The sequence below is a fragment of the Haliotis cracherodii genome, unplaced genomic scaffold (genome assembly GCF_022045235.1).
Source record: "Haliotis cracherodii isolate W230 unplaced genomic scaffold, xgHalCrac1.p SCAF_3, whole genome shotgun sequence".
Taxonomy (NCBI): Eukaryota; Metazoa; Mollusca; class Gastropoda; order Lepetellida; family Haliotidae; genus Haliotis; species Haliotis cracherodii.
Window position 1 is genome coordinate 55183608 of NW_027266286.1, and position 22851 is coordinate 55206458.

General features: G+C 40.4%; 1 protein-coding gene across 1 annotated transcript; it reads right to left on the reverse strand.

Moving 5' to 3' along the window:
- Positions 1 to 7104: 7104 nt before the first annotated feature.
- LOC139476087 (uncharacterized) lies at positions 7105 to 19104 on the reverse strand. Its single transcript, XM_071259336.1, has 4 exons — positions 18978 to 19104; positions 18549 to 18644; positions 12854 to 12898; positions 7105 to 10182 (listed from the first exon to the last, which is right to left on the reverse strand). Exons 1-4 carry the CDS (start codon positions 19102 to 19104, stop codon positions 7241 to 7243), a joined length of 3210 nt encoding a protein of 1069 aa, XP_071115437.1. The 3' UTR covers positions 7105 to 7240.
- Between the last annotated feature and the right edge of the window lie 3747 nt (positions 19105 to 22851).

The following is a 22851-nucleotide window of genomic DNA, read 5'->3' on the forward strand; positions in this document are numbered from 1 at the left end:
TCTCAAAAAAATCGAAATTCACACTACCTAACTACAACTCAGTTAGAACTGACAGAGCTAAACCGAAAACAAGAAGAGCCGCAGGAGGACTAATCATATTTATCAGGGAAGATATAAATTACGAAGAAATAAAAATAGACACGCCAAACCTAGAAGCCAACGGCATTAAAATCACATTAAATAACCGAAACATAAACATCATAAATATTTACCACTGGGCGGAACAAAAAGTCCAACCTGAGGATCTAAACAAACTACTCAAAATAAGCGATAAATCTACTATATTCCTAGGAGACTTTAACGCTCACCATCCTACATGGAGCATAAACGATAAAATAGATAATCATGGCAAATTAATCTCCGAATGGATAGAAACAAACGACCTAGTACTCCTTAATAGCAACCAACCCACGAGGTACGATAAGATAAACCAAAAAATGTCGGCTATCGACCTAACCATATGCACCGCAGATCTAGCCCAAAGCACTCAATGGGAAGTGCACGACGTCCCGCTAGGTAGCGACCACTTCCCCATAAACATAACCATAGGAAATACAAACGTACCAATCCAAACAGAAAACCAAGAACCAAAATTTCATTACAATAAAGCTAACTGGGACCAATTCCAAGATATCTGCAACGAAGCTAACTTAAACGAAATAGAAAATAAGGATCCAGAAACCTATTGTAAAAACCTAACAGACTATATAATAAACGCAGCCAAAACCTCCATCCCCTTCAAAACATCTAAGACAGGCAAACCGACGGTACCATGGTGGAATGAGGAAATAGAAGACTAGACGAAAACGTAAATCAGCCTTCAATAAAGCAAAACGCGACTACAAATATTTAAACATAGCCCACGAACTAAACCACCAGGTTCAAAAACTAGTCCAAATAGCCAAAAGTAGAGACTGGAAAAAATTCTGCGAAGGTATAAATAACCGTACAGATGCCAGAACGGTCTGGCGCAAAATCCACGCCATTAGAGGCTTAAAACGACATAAAAAAAACCCTAAGATTAACAACTCAACCAACCCCGCCCAAAAAGCAAATAATCTCGCCAACCACTTTTCGGCCGTTAGCAGTAACAGCAACTTCAGCCAAAAATTCCAAGATAAACTTAAAACAGAAAACAAACCCACAAAAGAACCAAACAATAACAATCTAGAAATAAATCAACCCTACACAATGGAGGAGCTCCTCTACGTAATCCAAAACAGGAAAAAGGGCACAGCCCCAGGATTAGACCTAACCTCATACCAAATAATTAAAAAACTCCCCCTAAAACTACTCCAGGCACTACTCAAACTATACAATCTCATCTACCTAAACGGACAGGTTCCTACTCCCTGGAAACAGGCCCTAGTCATACCAATCCCTAAACCTAATAAACCAGCTAATCAAGCTAACTCATATAGGCCAATATCCCTAACTTCAAACTTATGTAAAGTAATGGAATCAAATGGCTAAAAATAGATTACAACATTACTTAACCCAAAATAACATCATAAACCCAGATCAAAGCGGCTTCACTCCTGGCCGCTCAACCCTAGATAACCTCGCCCGACTAGAACAAGATATTAAGACAGGACAACTAAATAAACAATATACCACAGGCATCTTCTTAGACTTCTCTAAAGCTTTCGACATGGTATGGCACGATGGGCTAATACAAAAACTTTAAAAAATAGGACTCAAAGGTCAGATAATAAACTACATCCAGGACTTCTTAAACAATCGTAAAATAACCGTGGGTATAGACCAAACTCTATCGGACCAATGTCCCCTAGAAAATGGCACTCCACAGGGCAGTATCCTCAGCCCCACCCTCTTCAATATAATGATAAACGATCTATTCGAGGGTCTATCCCCTAAAGTAAACACATCAAAATTCGCGGATGATGGAGCCATCTGGATCCGCACTAAAAGCATGAAAATGGCCAAAAATATACTCCAAAAATCTCTTAATAAAATACAACAATGGGCTGACAAATGGGGCTTCTCCCTTAACTCAGAAAAAACAACAGGAATAGTATTCAAACATAAAAACATGAAACCCGCCTCCCCAATCCTCCAGCTAAACAATCAAACAATCAAATTTCAAAAACAAACCAAATTCTTAGGACTTATTTTCGATGAACATCTCACCTGGGATGCTCACATCCAAAACCTAACAACTAAATGCAGTAAAGACCTAAACACCCTAAGATGCCTAACTGGCTCTAACTGGGGAGCCTCCAAAGATACTCTCCTCTCTCTCTACATATCCCTAATTAGATCAAAACTAGACTACGGCTGCGCCATATACAACACCCTAAACAACTCTCTATCTAAAAAACTTGACTCAATACAATATCAGGCCCTCAAACTCATTACACGCACCCAACATGGCACCTCCTACACTTCACTTCAGGCCTTAACAGGAGAAATGCCACTAAGTCTACGCAGGGAACAGCTAAGCTTAAATTTCTGGGCCGCGTCCCAATCAAACCCTCTCATCCAAAACTTAATAAACCAAAATATCAGCCCTAAAAACCAAGCTCTAGCTCGTAAACACCCTTTACTTACCCCAATATCCCAAAGAATAACAAACTACCTAAATGAACACCAAATTAAAAATCTTAAACAAAACTGCAAACAATAAAATATCTTCACCCCTAAACTTAAAATACCCAAAATAGACACAACACTAGCTAGCCAAATAAATAAACAAACCGACCCAAACATAGCTAAAACTACCACACTAGCATACATACACAAAAATTGGCCAAATTGGTGTCACATTTACACGGACGGATCCTCAGATCCGACCTCCAAACACACGGGTTTCGGAGTCCATACCACACAACCAACTAAAACCACACAATCCTTCCGACTCCCAAATAACCAATCAATATTCACGGCAGAACTAATGGGCATGGCCTCAGCCCTCCACAATCAAGAATCCAAAAACCACCAAAAAATCCTAATACTTACTGACTCCCTAAGTGGACTACAAGCCCTCCAAAACAAAAATACCAAAAACCGACCTAAATTAATAAATCAAATACTTAAAAGCTCCAACGACCTAACAAAAGCAGGCAAACAAATAACCTTCTTGTGGATACCCGCCCACGTAGGAATATACGGTAATGAAAACGCCGATAAAGCAGCTAAACTATCCCTCAAAATCCCAGAAATAAGCTTAAACTTACCCATCTCAAAATCAGAAATTAAAAGTGTAAACAAACAAAAAATCACAAAAATGGCATAACCTATATCTAAACTCAAATAGCCAAATCAAAAGAGTGCTCAGCAAACCACTAACCAAACCAAAAATTCTCCATCCATCAAAAAAAATCGACAGAGTAATCACTAAACTCCAAACAGGACACACCAACCTAAATAACCACCTAAAAATTTAAAAAAAACACACTACAGGTAACTGCCCACACTGCAAACCTAACACATCGAACCGCATTACAAACCACCGCATTACAAACCACCCTCAATCTAAACAAGGCTCTCACTCTAGAAGCAATACTAAACCCACAAAATAAACTAGAAAACTTCAAGGCCTTAGGCGTATTCTTAATAAAAACGGAACTAATAAAACGCATCTAAAACCATAATAACCAACCAAATCAAAATCACATAAACAAACAATCATCCACCATACCCAGCTCCCTTAGTTCTCCTCCCCAACCCCATCGGCATATAGTCCAAATCTCAAAATTCCCAAATTCTATATAAGCAACCCCTAAAGCCCCCTCTTGGGTTGCACAGACCACCCTCGCCCCTTTCGGAAACACATTAAATGGCCTGGCCGGGCCCGTGTGCGAAATACGCATCAGTCGGAAAGCGCACGTTAAATCTCCAAAGTAAGTAAGTAAGTAAGTAAGTAAGTAAGTAAGTAAGTAAGTAAGTAAGTAAGTAAGTAAGTAAGCTGCGGCGGTTAACACCACAGATAATTAAATCATCACTCGTATGGGTGAATAACTTCGGCTGGGTTAAATAACGTGAAATAAACACAGGGGACCAGTCCCTAACTTATGACACTTGGACTATAAAATAGACGCGCATGTCTGAATATCAAACTAGTCTCATCGATTAAAGATTCAGTCACTTTTACTGAGCAAGGAAATACTAAAATTACCAAAACGCTAGACTATCACAGGAAGGTTGGTTATCCATGGATTACTGGATAAACTAAGTATTGGAAACCCTGTTTACTAAGTAGCTAGAAATACAACCAGAGTAACTCAGTCATAGATGAAACGTGTCCCGTAATCACTTACTAACCAATCATGAATTTCGAAGAGATCACCCAGTAACAAGACAATTGTAAACGATCTGACGCCGCCTGGGGGGCAAGACACTAGGTTGAGAAAAAGTAGATATATACAGCGCGAGGACCTCAGAGAGGTCTGCCGGGGAATAGGATAGTCTGGGGCGGTTAGCCCAAGTGTGCTTCTAAACATAGGGAAAACACGGATAGCAAACTAACTACGAAATCCATAATGAAGATATAAGTATCAAAATAACATGCTGAACATAAGCTATTCAACGGTATCACTAACGATTTACAACAAGCTATGTACAATTATTGAGAAGGCAAAAATGATCCTAAATACATGAGAAATATCAACCCCATTATTTTACATAAAATGACGACACAAGAATAAAATAACCACTTTTTACCTTGTAAATGACATCAATAATGAAGATGTAAGTATCAAAATAAAGCACTGAACATGTGTGCAAGTCTCTGAGCTCCTGGCGCATGAGTGGAAGTCCCAGAACGATGTCTGAATAGTCATTCCCAGGAACTACTTTCTGTCAAACAGACTTTGGAGAATTTCCGTTCCAGGTGCAATTTCCCTTTCCCAACAGCCAACCCCTTTATTTTACATGAAATGACCATACAATAATAACATAGTGATTCTTAACTTGTAAATGACACCATAACATTATGTAAAAAGGTCATTCCAACAGGTCAAATATACCACAACTGTACAAAACTCCTTCTCATAACTCGACCCGTGAAGATTCCAGGGTAGTATAGGTCTTCATAAAACCCATGCTTGCCGTAAAAGGCAGCTATGCTTGTCGTACGAGGCGACGGGATCGGGTGGTCAGGCTCGCTTACTTGGTTGATGCATGTCTTCGATCCCAATTGCGTGGATCGATGCTCATGATAACATTCACTGGAATGTCTGGTCCAGACTCGATTATATACTGACCGCCGTCATATAGCTGGATTATTGCTGAGTGCAGCATTAAACAACAAACAAACAAATCTTATTATAACTGACACCCACATATTTCCAGTAAAACGTCATGAGCAAATTTTATCTCATCATTCTACATCGTGCACCTCATTGATAGCATAAAAAACAACGAGTACTAATAAAAAGTGCATTCGTTTCAAAAGACAAAAATGTATTATTGTTTGACAGAGGATAACATGATGTTAAAGAACAATAAACACGTAAAGCATTCCAAACTTCTCTGACTCAAAACAACAGGACACTCCTTCAAACATAATGGAGTTTCGTGCGTGGCAAGACATTGCAATGCATTGTTTGATAGGCATTACTTAGAAGTTGGCGGGTGACAAAGTAGACAGAATTTATCGATAACACTTTTTTAATTACTGTAAAGGCGACGTTTCGGTATAGACCCTTATACCGTTGTCAAGCGTGAGTGAGTATGGTTTTACGTCGCTTTTAGCAATATTACAGCAAGCAAGATTGAATGAACATGGTACAGAATAATATACAGTAGGTGGAGGATTAACAGTAACACCTATTGCATACAAGAGGGATTAACATAAGTAGGTTAAGTAATGACAACAGAAGGGTACTACTGTAACAACATGATGGACACAGAACACATGATGAGGAAGCCAATAAGACAGGAAGCCAATTATACAGGATAAGTATACATAGACGGAGTGGTTATTGCTTAATGAGTTTATAGTAGGCGTATGGGATGAAATAGCCACGATCCCTGTTGATTGATTGACAACATCTTAACAAACACCACCCCCGAGTACAGTTCACCAGCAAAATAGAAAAGAACAGTCAACTACCCTTCTCAGATGTCCTTGTCTCCAGAACCCCAACTAACAGAATCCCAACCAGTGTATTAAAGAAGGTGTGATCCATGAAATGTGGCTACTTTGTCAAGACATTAAATGACATGTCAAAAACACTATAATATACTGACTACTGGTTTACACACTGTATAATAACTTTCGGATCTCTGACAAGGTGAAGTTCAGCAATTATTAGGCTGATCATTCATCAGACAAAATGGCTTATTTCAGTGACGTGCATGCTGACCCTCCTTCTTTTATTTTTCATCTGAAGGGGCAATAGGGTAATACATACAAAGAATAGTTAGAACTCAAAATTATAGATAAGATAGTTCTGGCCAATGAAGTGATATATTACCACGACCTTGCCTAAGTTTATAACCTAAATAATTCATTCTCTCAGGAGAGATTTTCCATAGAGCTTCGTGTCTTTCTTTTAACAAAATGGGACGCAATAAAGGGAGAACAACGATGACCAATATATGTTTGTAAAGTATTGTGTTTCAGTTTTGACCATTATTTCTACAGCACAATGTATGATAAGGCATGTTTTGGACCACGGTTGTGCATAAGTTAAGAAAACATCATCTTTCAGCCACGGACATGGATAGGAATATGGTGAAAGAAATTGATTTGAATTTCTTCTTACATTTAGATCTGGTTCGACATTGTGATGTCAGTGGAAATTTTTGGTAGATTGCACAAGAGAAGTCTATATTAACATGTAAAACTTTAAAACAAAACGACAAATTATTGTAATCATTTTCAAAAGATGCTTTTTTACTCATTTTGATTCTATAAAGACTTTTGTAAATCTTTTCCTAAACGTGTTTCGGTATATTTTCATAAACAGTGAGAGAAGTGTAATATCAACGATTATCATGGATGAACTATGCCTATATCAATAACAATTTACTTGCTTTTTAGTTAGGAACCTGTCTGAGTTTGAGTTACACAGTTACCATTATAAGCATCACAAATCACTACTTACATTTCATCACACATGTACACTATGTATAGGTCTTTTATTCGTACATTCTGCCAAAATGTACACTCAAAAGTGTTATTTTGAAAACATGACTTCTGTCACTGTGACAGTTCACTGTCATCTTCATATTCCAACAAATCATCATCATCAAAGAAGACAACCGTCCACAATTAAGTGTCTGTACTCATGTCAGAAAAACTTCGGATAAGTTCAATCAGTTCATGATCACTGGCACCAAGTTCATCAACATTGAAAAACCTCACGAGTTTCTCTGCAACAACCTGATGACCTCTATCTTTAGCCGCGTGTAAGCATGTATCTCCATAGTCATCCTTGCACAGGACATCAGCGCCACATGACAGCAAATGATCAACAATGTTTGCGTACCCATGGTAACTGGCTCTTATTAATGGGGTCGCATTTCCCAGTCCACGCTTATTAATGTTAGTGCGTTTATCACCTCTACTAGTCGTTAGAAATTTCACAATGTCGAACCAACCTTTGTTGCAGGCCACAAATAAACAGCCACTGCCAAGATTGATATCTGCTCCCTTTTTCACTAGTTGCTCTACAATACCAATGTGACCTTGATCACAAGCAATCATGGTTGGAGTCCAGCCGTCTTTTGTGAGAGGATCGATATTGTGATCAAATTCAAGACAAAGTTGAACCAGATGCAAATCACCAGATTTTGCTGCAAAGTGCAGACATGTTGTTTTTTTATCGTCCACCATCTGCATGTCGGCATCATTTTGCATCAAGAATGTTACCATATCAATATGGCCATTCTGAAAAGCATACATTAAGGGAGTTCTTGATGCTGAATTAACACAGTTGACAATGATTCCTGATTGTAGAAGCCACTCAGCGGTTGGAACGTGCCCTTTCATTGCTGCAAAGTGTAGACAAGAAAAGATATTTTTATCGACGATATCTAAAACAGCATGTCTACGTTTTAGTTCCTTTGCTGTTTCCAACTTCCCATGCCTACAGGCATACATTAATGGCGTTCTTATGTACCTACCACCAACATCTTCAATGTTCATTCCATGATCAAGAAGTATCTTTACAATATTGGTTTCTCCCTTCATACATGCAAGATGTAGACAGCTGTCTATGTTTGTAACAGAGCCAGAATCAACTGAGGTCGGTGCTCCATTCTCGAGGAGCAACTTCAAAATATCTTCATGTCCATTGTACGAAGCGTATATCAAAGGTGTTCTTCCATATTCACCACCTTGGTTCAAATCCATAGATTGTCTGAGCAGCAATTTAGCAACGTCAAGGCATCCTCCTCTGCACGTGAGATGAAGACAGTTGTCACTCTCTTTATCTAATAGTTCTGGATCTGCTCCCCTGTCAAGTAGCATCTGGGCCAACTCAGCTAGTCCCCGATAGCAAGCATGCATGAGAGCTGTCATACCATTCCCCCCACGAACATCAATCGCTGTGCCTACAGGGTCAAGCAGTATACGCACACATTCTGTGAACCCATTGGCAGCAGCCACGTGGATTAACATATCTCTGTTGTCACCATATTCTCGAGGGCAGTCTTTGTCTGTGGGCACTGCAGGAGAGGCAATACTTTTTGCTGTAGAAAGAGATTGAAGATACGGTCTGGTTTTATCTTTGGTATGCAGGATATCCCCGACAGTTGTAGTGGCTATTTTATCAAACCAAGAGGCAGATTGACCAACGAGTTCTTTTAAGTAGCTCAAGTGCCCATGCATGCAGCACCCAAGATAGCATTCAAGGATGTCTGATTCACATAGCTGCATTCGTGGAATGTATTTGCAAAATGCACCTGTGTCCAAGTATGATGACCAGAATAAGAATCCTCGATCCTTGTCACGTTGAAACAAAATATTATCTGCTGGAAAGCAGGAGAAGAGTTTGTCAACCAGGTTCTCAAAGGTAAAACATTGATGTGATAATGAGAGGGACAAATTACCATTATTAATTTCTCTTCCAAGTCGACGCACAAGATTCTCCTTTAAATCATCTTCAATATTAATAAAGAACGTAATTATATGACCATCTTTTGAGATTCCTGTATTCTTGGTTTCTGAAATCCAAATTCTGTCAACTATGAACTTTAGACTGCAGTTCTCTAAGGCGACAACAGGGTTTAATTCAATCACAATGCATGCCACAACATCGTGAATAGCTGGGTGACTAAATTTTGCGCAACTGTTGTTTAATAGCACAATCAGTGTATCTTTTTCGTTTCTTGCACATTTCCTGATTTCAGCAGGATTGTTAGTGTCAGGCTTGATTTCCCCCATCTGTGATATCTTTTTATCCAGTCCGGAATCCTTTCTCCGTTGAGGATCTAAGAGATCATTTAAGTGTAGACCACCTTCACTGAGAATCATAAGCAGGAGAACTGCAGCCCTGTACCTTTCTTCAGGGTAAAAAAAGATACCAGCTACTACATCATGTAAGTAGATCCACGGTTTCTTAAAGAAATCCAAGGCATTGTTTTTTAAAGAAGGATCCTTCACAAACAGTTTGCATATGTAAGGAAATCCCAGGGTCGTGTACTCCAATCTTGCAACTGCTTTTATTTCATCACGCGTTAGATCAAATTGCGATTCTTCCAAATGTTTTTTTAAAATCTGTTCTTTTTCAGTATCATCAAGAGGAGTAGATATTGTCAGATTTATGACAGGTGACAGCAATGAATTTTGGTATTTAATTACCATTTGAGAGACACTATTCCAGACGTTTGTCCGACTGGTCATAATGACCTTCAAAGGCATCACGTCCTTTTCCATTTCCAAAAGTTGGAAAAGCTTTTCTAAATGTTCAAACATAGCGTCACAACTCTTCACAACATCGGCTGATGATGCAAAATTACCAAACACATTATCACAAACCAGTAATGTTTGAGTGGGTGTGTTGTACTTAAAGTTCTCCAATTTATCTACACAAATCACGCGGTGTCCCTCTGCTCTGTATTTTCCTGAGATGTAACGGGCCATTGTTGTTTTTCCTGATCCAGGCGAACCACAAATAAATACATGGTCCTTTGTTTGCAGGGCATTCCAGACTTCATGATAAGCCCCAGTTTCTATAAATATCATCTTTGCGTATTGCTCCTCAATTCCATCTGTGATTTAACAGAATGTATGTATTATTAATAAATTTCAAAAGCCAGTAGCAAAGGTGTTTCTACAATTGTATTGAATAACCATTTTTATTAGTGAGTGAGTCAGGTTTTACGCCGCTTTTAGCAATATTCCAGCAATATCATGGCGGGGGACACCACAAATGGACTTCACACATCGTACCCATTTCGGGAATCGAATCGGGGAGCGAACGCTGTAACCACTAGGCTACCGGACCGCCCCTACCATTTTTATTACCTTCGAGGGCAAACATTTTGGGGTTCATAAAAATCATAGGTGCTCTAGCGTCGCATCACGTCAGCAGACAACGCTGTACTGTTTTCATCATCCGGGCGGCATTGTTGTCATCATTCGAATATTATTATGACGTCAGATCGGAATGACGTTACTTTAGAAACGGCGTCATTGCTGAGGATTGTTGACGTCATTCCACAAATTGTGGTTTCGCTGCTGTTGCGACTTGCTGTTCTTGTAGGTACACACTACAATTCGTCTCTGTATCTAGACATCTTCTTCGGTAATAAATAGAACATTATATTCGTCTTCAGGTCATACTGTGTTTACGACACTCGTGCCTGAATTCCAGTATTGCTCTCGCTCAGGACCGTAATTTAGACACTAAACATAGTATGAAATGAACACTCATATAATATCCTCTATATATATGTTTATAAATATATACCAGCTGACAAACATTCCTGTGTATCACTGACAATCATGGGTTATATTAAATATACGCAAACAAAGGACGATCTTTCTACTGATCAATATATTGATGTCCATGAGGGTATATATATATACTGAGCCGCATAAGAAACGTCACCATTGATAGATATATGAGAAACCTTTTTTGTCCAAACACTGTAAACATACTCTGAGACATATTAAAAAGATCAAACTGATCAACAAGGTTTAAATTAAAGTGTCAAATGTTCTTAAAGTGAAACACAACACTAGACTCTGAGAAAATGGCATCACAATCAGTATCTTGTGTGTCCGCCATGTCATTGATGATTGCCGTGCAACGTTGATACATGGAATGGATGAGGCGGTTGATGAAGGACCATGGGCACTTGAGCCCACACCCTGAGGAACGCCTGAAGCAATTTAGCTGCAGTTGTCGGCCTTGGTGGGACGTCATTCAGCCGTCTCTGAATCTCGTCCCACAGGTGCTCAATGGGATTAAAATGAGGACTGGGCGCGGGCCACTGCATGGTTCTGATGCCATTCTACTGGAAGAAGTCTTGTTGTTCTCGCACTGTGGGCACGGGCGTTATCATGCTGAAACTCGTGGTTGCGGCAACGTGCCAAATGAGGTGTTGCGTATGGTCTCAAGACTTGATCAATGTACCGAGCTGCTGTAACACCATTGCCTCTCCTTGGACCGATGTTCTGGAAGACCACAGGGCCGAGCCTCTGTGCAAGATCAATTCCACCCCACACCATGATGCTCGGACGACCCCGTGAGTCTCTCTCAACAACACAAGCATCCGAATATCGTTCACCACGGCGTCGCCAGACTCTCTGCCATCTGCTGTTGAGATACAGTGACGGCTCTCGTCGGAGAAGACGATTCTTCTCCACTGCTGGTTGCGCCAATGGTGGTGCTGTGTTGCCCACTGAAGACGGTCCAGGTGATGACGTGGTGTCAGAATGGGTCCTCGGTGTGGCCTATGACAGTGGAGGGGTCTGCTCGTCAATTGTCGAAGCACAGTGTCCGCACTAATGTGTCGCTGGTGTGTCCCCATGGTCTGTCGAGCAGTTTCCACAGCAGTAACAAAGCAATCTTGAAGATGTTGTCGCACAATCTGACGATCTTGACGTCGGGTGGTGACCCTTGGTCTTCCACAACGTGGTCGGTCATCTATAGTGTTGGTGGTCTGGAACCGTTGCTGGAACCTGTTTATGGTCTTTACATGGACTTGAAATGCATTGGCTACTTGCCGGGCGGTTTGTCCAGCTTGCAATCGCCCAAGGGCTTGGTGTCGCTGATTTCTTGTCAATCTTGGCATGTGGTAGCAATTCAATAACGAATGAATGTTATCCGATCTGGGTGGATTTTTATAGGGCAAGAAATGGGGGAATTTGCACGGAACTCACATGCATCGGGTTACCATGGCCGTTGCCGTGATGCGTTTGGGCGATCGGTTTTATTCTCATCTGCTTTGTTTTTTATCATCAAATTTCCGGACGAGGTAATGTTAAATTTTAGAAACTTGGACAAAAATAACCCAGATATTTAAATGACAACTATTCATGCAATGTTATTTGGGGTGGCGTTTCTTTTGCGGTTCAATATATACTTACATACTAATTTTATATATCCACACACATCCATTTTACATCATATACACATATATTACATTATACATATCCACACACACCAAATAATTCACACGAAAGTAAAATAACATTTGTCAATAATTAATAAATTACGTATGTGCCTACATATTCATCAATTTTCGATGCATCGTTTCTTATTAGTATTATTTTCGTTTTCCAAATTATGAAACACTGAATTTAACGATAATATTCCCCAATTCATGGTTTTGGCCCTTTGGGAATTGGACTCAAACTTGGCACTTGTACAAAACCTTCATTCCCAATTCATAAGCAAATCACTATACATTTTTGGTAGAGAGTACAACTGACCAGAGAAAATCATCTCACCCTGAAGGCTGCTTGAAGTCGAATCTTCTGAAACGAGTCATAAAAATGTTGACAGTAATGATAGCATATGAAAATTTTCGAAGATAACACTTTAAAGACTTGCACCAGGGAGATGACTGAAGGATAAATATACAGGCATTGGCACTATTTCAATCAACAAGACATGATAAATAATAGAATGATGAATTAATGCTTTATACTAACGTCATTGAATGATAGATAGCTTCGCGAGGGAGTGAGTGCGGTAGTTGGGTTAAGTGCCGCTTTGAACAGTATTCCAGTACTATCCCGGGTGGCCACTTGAATGTGGGAGAAGTTTCATACTATTTTATTCATCAGATGCATTGGCATCATTGGATGCTTGTCAAACTCTGTGATGTACACAGAGACATTGATATGTACACGTAACACTCTCAGCCTCAATACAGATCTAGAGACACCCCGTTGATCAGGAAGGAAATGTTTCCACTGAAGTAGTCAGGATTTTCAAATTTCTGCACGAAGGCAAGATACCAAAGAGTAACAAATGGGTTTCATTGTACAGTGTTCGTATTTGACAGTTTAAAAAACTTACAACAACTATGCATAAATCTTATTCACATCTCCTCATCAGCTGATGGGTTAATAATTCCATTGTTTGTTTCGACAACAGCTGAGTTTTCAGTGTGACCATTTGGTGTAACTGTACAAAAAGTTATTACAGTATACAAAGATATCCTGATCGCAATTCATTGATTATTCTAATGAAGTTGACAAAGGATTTACTCTTTTTCGCAATGGTGGGTAAAAGCTTTTGGTTGAAAACGAGTTATGTATGTACTGTGAACTTTCATAACATTTGAAACAAAATGTTTTGTAAAAACTAAATATTTTTTTACATTTGTATACTTATCCTGCATTACTCCTTAATGCATTTACTGCTTACCTTACGACATCAAAAAGACAGCGTTCCGCGAGGGTCTTGGATGAAGAAAGTTGTTTCACATTCCACTCCCTGGCTTTTATAAGGTCCATCGCCGCTGTCATGTGACCTTGATGACAAGTCACCTTCCTCACATCACTGCCTGTCGATCGAGCTTAAAAAACATACTTTTGAGGTTTCTGAAGCCTAAGTGGGGAGGCAAGTCTGCGGCCGGTGGGTCCTTAAACGTAGTAATGCAGGATAAGTATGGTGGGATGGTGAAGGAACGATCGGATTGACCTGGTAATTGATATTTTGCTATAAAATCCCAGGTCAACTCGAGATGTACCGCTCCGTGCGTCCCATGCTCAAAACGCACCCGGATGACGTCGATTGCATGTAGCGACCTCACCGTTGCCGCCGTGGCTTATGCCATGAGAAAAAATGTTGTCTTGGTGAGGTCATAAAATGAAGATGCATTGAAGGGGGTCCTCACAAACCTCGAAGTACCACGTTCAATTCCCAAGCAGGGGGGCGGAACTTGGCCTTCTGATCCTCAAGCCTAAATGAGCGTAGCAGGGCCTGTAGTTCTGGTACCTTGGTCATTCTTGCTATTTTCTGGAACGGCCAACACTGAGTTAAGTGCAACCAAATCCGTAGTAATGGTGCTACCTTTTAAGAGTTTCTTGGTATGCAAATGTAGGAGGTATTCGGTTAGGAATTGTGGTGACGCAGTCATGGGATCTTGTGGTAGAGGGACGATGAGCTAAAACTATAGCTTAAGCTGCCCGTGCCGAATAACCCTCCGCACTTAACGCCTTTTTAAGACGAACCAAGAGTGCAGACGAAACCTGTTTGGCATTGGGTGAGGCAATTTGCTGTGAGTAGGTTGGACAACTGTTGGAGGGGTAGTGGATCGTCGAACGTGGCTCGACGAACTACCCTCTCGCCGGCCACCAGGGCACAATCCCTTGTCTCCTTGATCTTTTGTATCACCTTGGGAACTAGAACAGATGGTGGAAAGGCGTACGCCTTTTGCCCTTCCCAAGGGATGCTGAATGTATCCACTGCCCAAGCCTGCGGATCCGATAAGGGGGAGGGGGGAGACATACGTCATAAGTTGGTGGTTTTGGCACGTAGCAAACAGGTCGATGGCATGGTTGCCTGAACTTCTCAAGCAATAACTGAAATGCTTCTGTGTGAACAAGTGCAGGTGACAAGAGGCATAAACTCTTTAGCCATCTGTACCTTGGTACTGATAGGAGATCCTGGTCTGTCTGGAATAGGCCTCCTATGAACTGGAGCTGATAACAAGGAGTTAACTCCGACTTCGCATCGTTGATTATCTATCCCAGTTGATATAGTAGCCTTCTGTTAAATTCCCGATGGCGTACTAACGTCGGTATGTGTTGATGACACAGGAGACAGTCGTCTATATAGACTCGAACTAAATGTGAGCTTGGAGAAGTCCTGGTCCAATGATCTAATCATGGCTGTCAACATCGGATCCACCGGAATCGATGTAGGATGTGACCATATGGTGTCCCTTTTATCCACCCCATTACCAGGGGAGGGTGCCCCTGACACGAGACGGTCTGCTACCCAATCGGGTTCTTGCGCTAAGCGAGATGCATATTCCATTCCACAGAGGAATCGCCATACCCGCTATTTGATAAATCAGACGAGTCAGACGCACTCGCCTGGACGGTGATCGGCTTTTGCTCCGGCGCATAGCGCCTCCTCTATCAGAAGGCTTTGATGATCCGCTTGGTGATAAGGAGTCATGCGCCGATTTCCATGTACCCCTGGCGTACTAGCGCTGCCCAGCGATGTATTCGCTGTACTTAGAACGCACATTAGGCGTTTGGTATACGTTAGGCGCCAGTGTAGGCGCTTGCACTTGTGCCATAGTTGTACATAGGCGTTGGCGTAGGCGTAGGCGTAGGCGTAGGCGAAGGATACAGGTGTGCCATAGACTGCTGCCACATAGACTGCATAAAGTTTTGCATCCAATTCGTGTTCTGGAACAGTGGTGACCCCTGAGCGTACATCTGCTGCGATGGATAAGTCGTTGGAAGCTGATCATGCGTCGCCTACGTAACAGGTTACACATAAGCCCTGGGGCAGTTGTAATAGTAGAGGCACTTGGGTGGTAGGTCGGCGGTGCGCTCGGCGCAGGCCTTTGAGACGCAATGATCATCGTGATGACTGGATCATGGCTTGCGTCTGCGCTACCCCATCAAGGCGTCTTGAAACACTCGCGCCGGCGTCGCAGGGATCATAGTACAGGGTGTCCCAGGAACTTAGGAGCAGGTACGATACTCACAATAGCCTCCGAGACTATTGATATCGCCGGCGGATGAACGATGGAAGCCAAATTACCAATCGAAGATAACAGCTGGGTAGTAATGACAGAAAAATGTCCGTCGCTAACCTCAAGCGATTGTGACATCTTCCTCCCCACTTGACGGGACTGCTGCAAAATACGTTTGTGAATGACCTGTCTATAATTTGCCAAACTCGCTGGAGAAAGAGGTGCACAAATATTACATTTAAAGTTTGGAGAGCAAATCTGCGTGCATGCCAAACAACGTGGATGAGGATCCTTGGAATATTTTTTCCACGTCAATTAGTTCAAAGCGCAAGTATGAGTTACGCAAAATAGAGAATTGTTGATGAGATTGAATTGGAAGATTGCCATAGAATTAAACAATATTCTATCGGAAGATATTCTTACGTGTTGAAAGTGTATACAAATATTGATACACGCAAACTGTATGTAACACCAAAGCTACTAGTATTTACAAACATATGAATATGTTATACATACCTAGCTGAGAATTGTAAACAATCTGACTACCCTTGCAGGCAAACAATTGTAACACAAATCAAAATGGCGGGATACAACGAGCACCTGGCGGGGAAAAATACAAAGTATACAACGCCTACATAACCCACATAAAACTACACACTAGCGAAAGTAATATGAAGAGAATACATCTCCTATCGCAAATAAAATTGAGAATTATATCCGAGGCTGAAAGTCTAAAATTATACAATTTGTAGAGCTCCGCTGAGACATGTCCTTGCTGGAGCGCGACAGGCAGTGATCAGAGGAAGGTGACTTGTCATCAAGGTCACATGACAGCGGCGATGGTCCGTATTACAGAAAGGGAGTGGAATGTGAAACAACTTTCTCCATCCAAGACCGTCTTTTTGTTGTCGAAAGGTAGGCAGTGAATGCATTAAGGTGAGTGAGCCAGTGAGTATGGTTTTACGCCGCTTTTAGAAATAGTCCAGCAATATCACGGCGGGGGACACCAGAAATGGACTTCACACATTGTACCCATGTCGGGAATCGAACCCGGGTCTTCAGCGTGACGAGCGAACGCTTTAACCACTAGGCTACCCGACCGCCCCGAATGCATTAAAGGGGAAGTGTACACGCAAAAATCACTTTCTTTCTTTCTTTCTTTTTCTAAACAAAACGCAATTTTAGAATTAATTAGTATCTGTGTTTGAAAATATACACTCATTTTTTTCACAGTGAAAGTAGGAAGCTCACAATAGTGTGAAAATGATATGCCGTTATGAGGCCTTCGTTTTTCGAGCTAAACAGGCCTGAGTTATCCCCCTTAGATTATGACGTAATTGGTGCCAATTCAACTGGGTCCCTGTCTATTCTCAACGCAAATGATATCAAGTTCCAGTTTGCGGTAAAACAACATGGCCTACGACACACTCCGGCGCAGTGGTGACTCAGCATAACACTATGCTGGCTGGCATCTGAGACGCTAGAATCACACACCTGGACCTACACGACGTGAAGCGGCTCTAACAAAGCATGATGACGTCATAATGTTTATCAATTGGCACCAACGACGTCATATTGCAAGGGGCATAAGCCATGGTGTTTTTGTTGTGGAAATAGAACACTTGGTAAATGTGAAAAATATAAATCGTTTTAATGCGAAAAATTTGTTAATTAATTGTGATATGTTTATATTTTTGTCTATGACACTTCTAGGTTAACACTTTTAATGTGGAAAAAGTACAAGAAAATTAGGTTCATTTCCGTGTGAACTTGCCCTTTAAGGAGTTATGCAGGATAAGTAAAAAATATTCCAATAAGGTTTATTGGAAGATTCAACTTATGGAATCCATGTACATATGTAGTGTGTTACAAAAAAGGAACTGTTTTGTTTCCCCAAAAAGACATTTGAAAGGATTTCTCATTTCTTCGTTTGGTCATTACTGTCAAAGTTGCAAAGGTATAGAAAAATGAAGATGCAATGAGGTCAGGTTACTCAAAATAAATCATTCTTTCTCAATTCAGACTGGTACTAGCAAGATTTCGTAGCAGTTCATGCCATCTAAGGTTGAGACTGGTTGTTATTAGTTATTACAACATACATAGAGAATAAAGGTGGTGTATACATGTATGCAAAAATAATTATGAAGAAGATTAATATTATATTATATTAGTATCTGAAAAATATAATTTTCTTCATAAGAATTTGTTAATATTCTCCTATCAACATCAAATGTAAAAAGCCATCAAACACTCTGCCATGTTTGTCTACTATGCAAACCATTTGAGAGACTCGTGTTAGTTTCAGGTTTAATGATACACTACCTAGTGTACATGGTTTATCTTGGAAACCACAATATATCAATGTTTCAAACATATGATAATGAACCACCACTGTGAATATGGGCCGATGGCCTACATTCTTCTTGACTAAAGACTTACAGACATGTGCTAAACGGACTTACCGCCAGATTGTACAACAGACCCATAGTTTATGCCTATGGAAACGTTCTGGTACACATTACTGTGAGATGCACCAGTGACTGTGATAGATGTTGGGACTGTAAATAAAATCCACAAAATACGTTTCATAATTATTAAGTAAAATCCTTGATTGAATAATATATCGTAACAGTAACAGTGTAACCACTAAGGTACTATTGATTACAATAGCAAACTTCAACCTACCAATATGATCAAGATGTATATGGCCACGTGTAGCACATGTACAAACCGTGTATAAAACATAAAGGTTTAATTCCTTGAATAATACGTATGACTTAAGTAAATTCCCACTACATCGTTGATATATCTTATGTCATTTTTGTTGATAAATTACTAGCAGCAAATGTGGAGATGCAGGGTCAAGGTACTTCCACTTCTAACATGCTTACCTTCAGATGCAGCCAACTGTCTCGACGAATCTCGTCCTGTAGCATCTGTTGGAATGCTGTCCTCACTTTCCCCATGTGCCGTACTCGTACCTCCAGCAGATTGCAGTGTACCGTCTGGCGCATCCATTCTGAGGCCATACTATCCCTCTCCTACAATGAATACATTTCATGATTAGGGACCCAACAAATGATATTATGAGGATTTAATCTGTTCCCGAAAAAGGTAGAAAACACAATTTGACATTCTGGATGTTCTTAAACATCATGTGGTTTTGTGTACCCAAAATGGTTTAGACCGTCCTTTCAGAGAAAGCAAAATACAAATGTATATCTTGAAACGCTGATTGAAAACAAGATTCTTTCTAATTAAAACAATAATTTGTTTACATTACTTTATGCTATTGTAACAGCAACGACAATGTTTACAAATATTTTTAAAAAAACAGGTTCGTTAAGAAAAACGAACTACCTTAAGGCTAAATGCCTAGTCACCCCACACAATTACTGGGATGAATCATGGACATTGTTTAATGGTAAATACAGGCAGGCATCTGCAGTCCCCGTACATTAAATATTTTTGGGTTGTTATATACTTCAAACGAAGAAGACACTCCTATCAACTTTGAAATATTATTCAAGTAAACATTTCAATCGCAATCAAAGCTCAGTGTTAATGGTTACTTAGAAAGTTAGTTCCAGACCACTTTCATTGCAAGCTCATTGCATGATCATTATGTTCAACGTTCAGAGCAACCGAAACAAAGAATTTACATTTTTTGTTTAATACATGAACGTAATGAACATTAAACGTGATAATAAGAAACAAATGTATTTTCAAATCAAGAATTATTCTGTTTTGTTTCCATTATCAAAACAGGTAGGGTAGCCTAGAGATTGAAGTGTTCGCACGTCACGCTGAAGGTCCGGGTGTGAGGCCCTTTCGTGGTGCCATACCCACCCTATCCTGGTTGTAGCTTCAACCCGTATGTTTATTTTTGTAACAACAACCTCAAGCAAAATTCAGTCCATTCCGCCTAGCAACCAACAATATATTGAAAGTAGGAAAAGCCTTTCATTTTTCAAAAGGAGAGCAACAATTGACTTTATGAATAGCGATTTCGAAAACACGATACTATTCATGCGCAATATCTCGCAGCATTGTATTAACAACATTCAAAGCGACAATGGATGTGGCTACTGGGTTTCAGTTAGTTAATATTTTGTCATATTCGTAAATATTACTCAAACAAGTCTACATTACGTTAGACAATACACAAAGACCCGTATGTATATCAACAACACATACCTGACATGGCGTCATACTCCATTATATATAAGAATAGAACAGACAGCCCTTCTGTAGTTACCTCCCTTTGACACCTGAGTTTTGCTTGTAATAATATATGTACACGTTCTTATGTAACAACCGAGAATGTACATTTACACTAACAGACATATTAAAATGTTGTTAAACCCGAAACGGTCTAAGACTTAAATCTAAAGTTTCCATTAGCTGTGAAAATATGAAAAGTGTTATTCAGGTTGTCTTCATGTGACTGCCATTTGTTCTTTCCGTCAATAGCGAAAACGATTGACGTGTTGCTCGTATTAAACCGTCGGTCACAGTGACCTGTGAATAACTGTTGCGTGCTATTGGATGTCAGCATATATAAAGTCCATACCAGTTGATACCAGATAATCTCCGCCACATACACTGTGATACAGGTCACCGAGAAGAGCATTTAATACATTGTATTGTAACATATGTTATACACAGTGTCATTGCTAGATGAAATATAGGGCAACCAGTGTCATTGGTAGATGAAATATAGGGCAACCAGTGTCATTGGGAAATGAAAGATAGGGCAGCCAATGTTATTGGGAGATGAAATATAGGGCAACCAGTGTCATTGGGAGATGAAAGATAGGGCAACCAGTGTCATTGGGAGATGAAATATAGGGGAACCAGCGTAAATGGGAGATGAACGATAGGGCAACCAGTGTCATTGGGAGATGAAATATAGGGCAACCAGTGTCATTGGGAGATGAAATATAGGGGAACCAGTGTCATTGGGAGATGAAAGATAGGGCAACCAGTGTCATTTGGGAGATGAAATATAGGGCAACCAGTGTCATTGGGAGATGAAATATGGGGCAACATAAGACAAATGAATATTCATTTCCTACGTTTGTCTGAATAATATATATAGCGCTATATAAATTTGTATTCGCTTAAGTCCTAAGCGGTGTAAAACACAACTCACTCAGTCACAAATAGATACTTTGGTAACTCGATTATTGAAATGTCAGACTTCATCAAATCATCATGTAAGTGTTGTAAGTGTTGTGGCCAGTGGAATTGAGCATTCCAACCAGCATGGACTACCTGCCAATACAGTTTCCTGTCAGGGTTGGCAGGGGAAGTATTTAATCTACTTTATTATTCCTCGTTCATTCAACAACGGACAAGTACATAGTATTACGAATGTATAAATTTTTACTACGATTCCAACTATACCACAGGCTGTGTTCATAAATCACTATCAAATAGTGATGATACCAGGTGTTTGCGAAAAGGTTAACGTATCATGACCCAACAGTGCCATCCGTCACAAATACATGCAAAGGCAAGTCAACTGATCACCTAAATAAACACGGAAATATGGGTACAAATCATGACATTTCAGCGGACATGTTAATTTTTGTTTTGCCGACTGTTATGTAAAAAACACATTATACGAAACAAGTGGCACAGGTAATTGATTCAAACTGCAGCCGAGAGACGACACTAGGTGGAAGTTTGTCACGTAAGCTTGAAGGGAAGTCTTGGTAGGGTTTTACCTCCTGATTGAGCGCGCGCGCACACACACACAAACACACTAGCACGCGCGCGCGGGTAGCCTAGTGGTTGAAAGCGTTCGCTCGACACGCTGAAGACCCGGGTTCGATTCTCGACATGGGTACAATGTGTGAAGCCCATTTCTGGTGTCCCCCGCTGTGATATTGCTAAAAGCGGCGTAAGATCATACTCACTCACCCATTCACTCACTCAGTCACTTGTCTCTAAAATGGAGCCTAAAATGTTCCTAAAAGTCTCTAAAGCTATATGTTCGAGCTGACTGAGTTATTAAAAGACACGAAATTCATACCGGCAATTGTCCACTATGGATATTAGAGTTAGAATTGGTCCCCAGCTCCCATCTGCTTGTCGAGAGAGATGACTAAATTATATTATATCGCTACGTCAGGCTATCATGACTTTGGTTAGGTGTCATCGTACGCCGACAATGTGGGATGTTGCTCTTGCTTCAGCCTCTGATTTGCCTTGTTCAGATTCAAATAAGGCAGTAAAAGATGTATCAGTGGCTTATATCCATGTGCCACCCGGAATCTACACACAATATTAATGTGGGTTATGTTTTAAAAATGGAAGAAAATGGCATAATTTAACTTTATTTTAAATTCAGACACGCGTTACCTCTCTACATCTGTAATCCAACAACGATTAACGTGTTTACCTACACATGCAACATTTTCACTCCACTATGCTGGAGACAAACCCTACTGTTCAGCCCCCATTTCCCACTCTTTACACAGAGAAAAAGGGAGAGAGAGCAGGGACTCACTCACACACACACACACACACACACACACACACACACACACACACACACACCTGTTGGCAGTTGCTGAATTCAATGTGGAGTAAACAAGTAAATAACTAATTTTAAGTATGAATAGCGGGAGATAAACATTGTTATTTCCTTATGAACCATGAAGACATCGACTATGTTAACTGGGTATCTGCAGTCAGAATATTCTTATTTTCCCATGGTTTTGACTTTGTTTGGATTCGCCAAGAAGCACCCCTTCC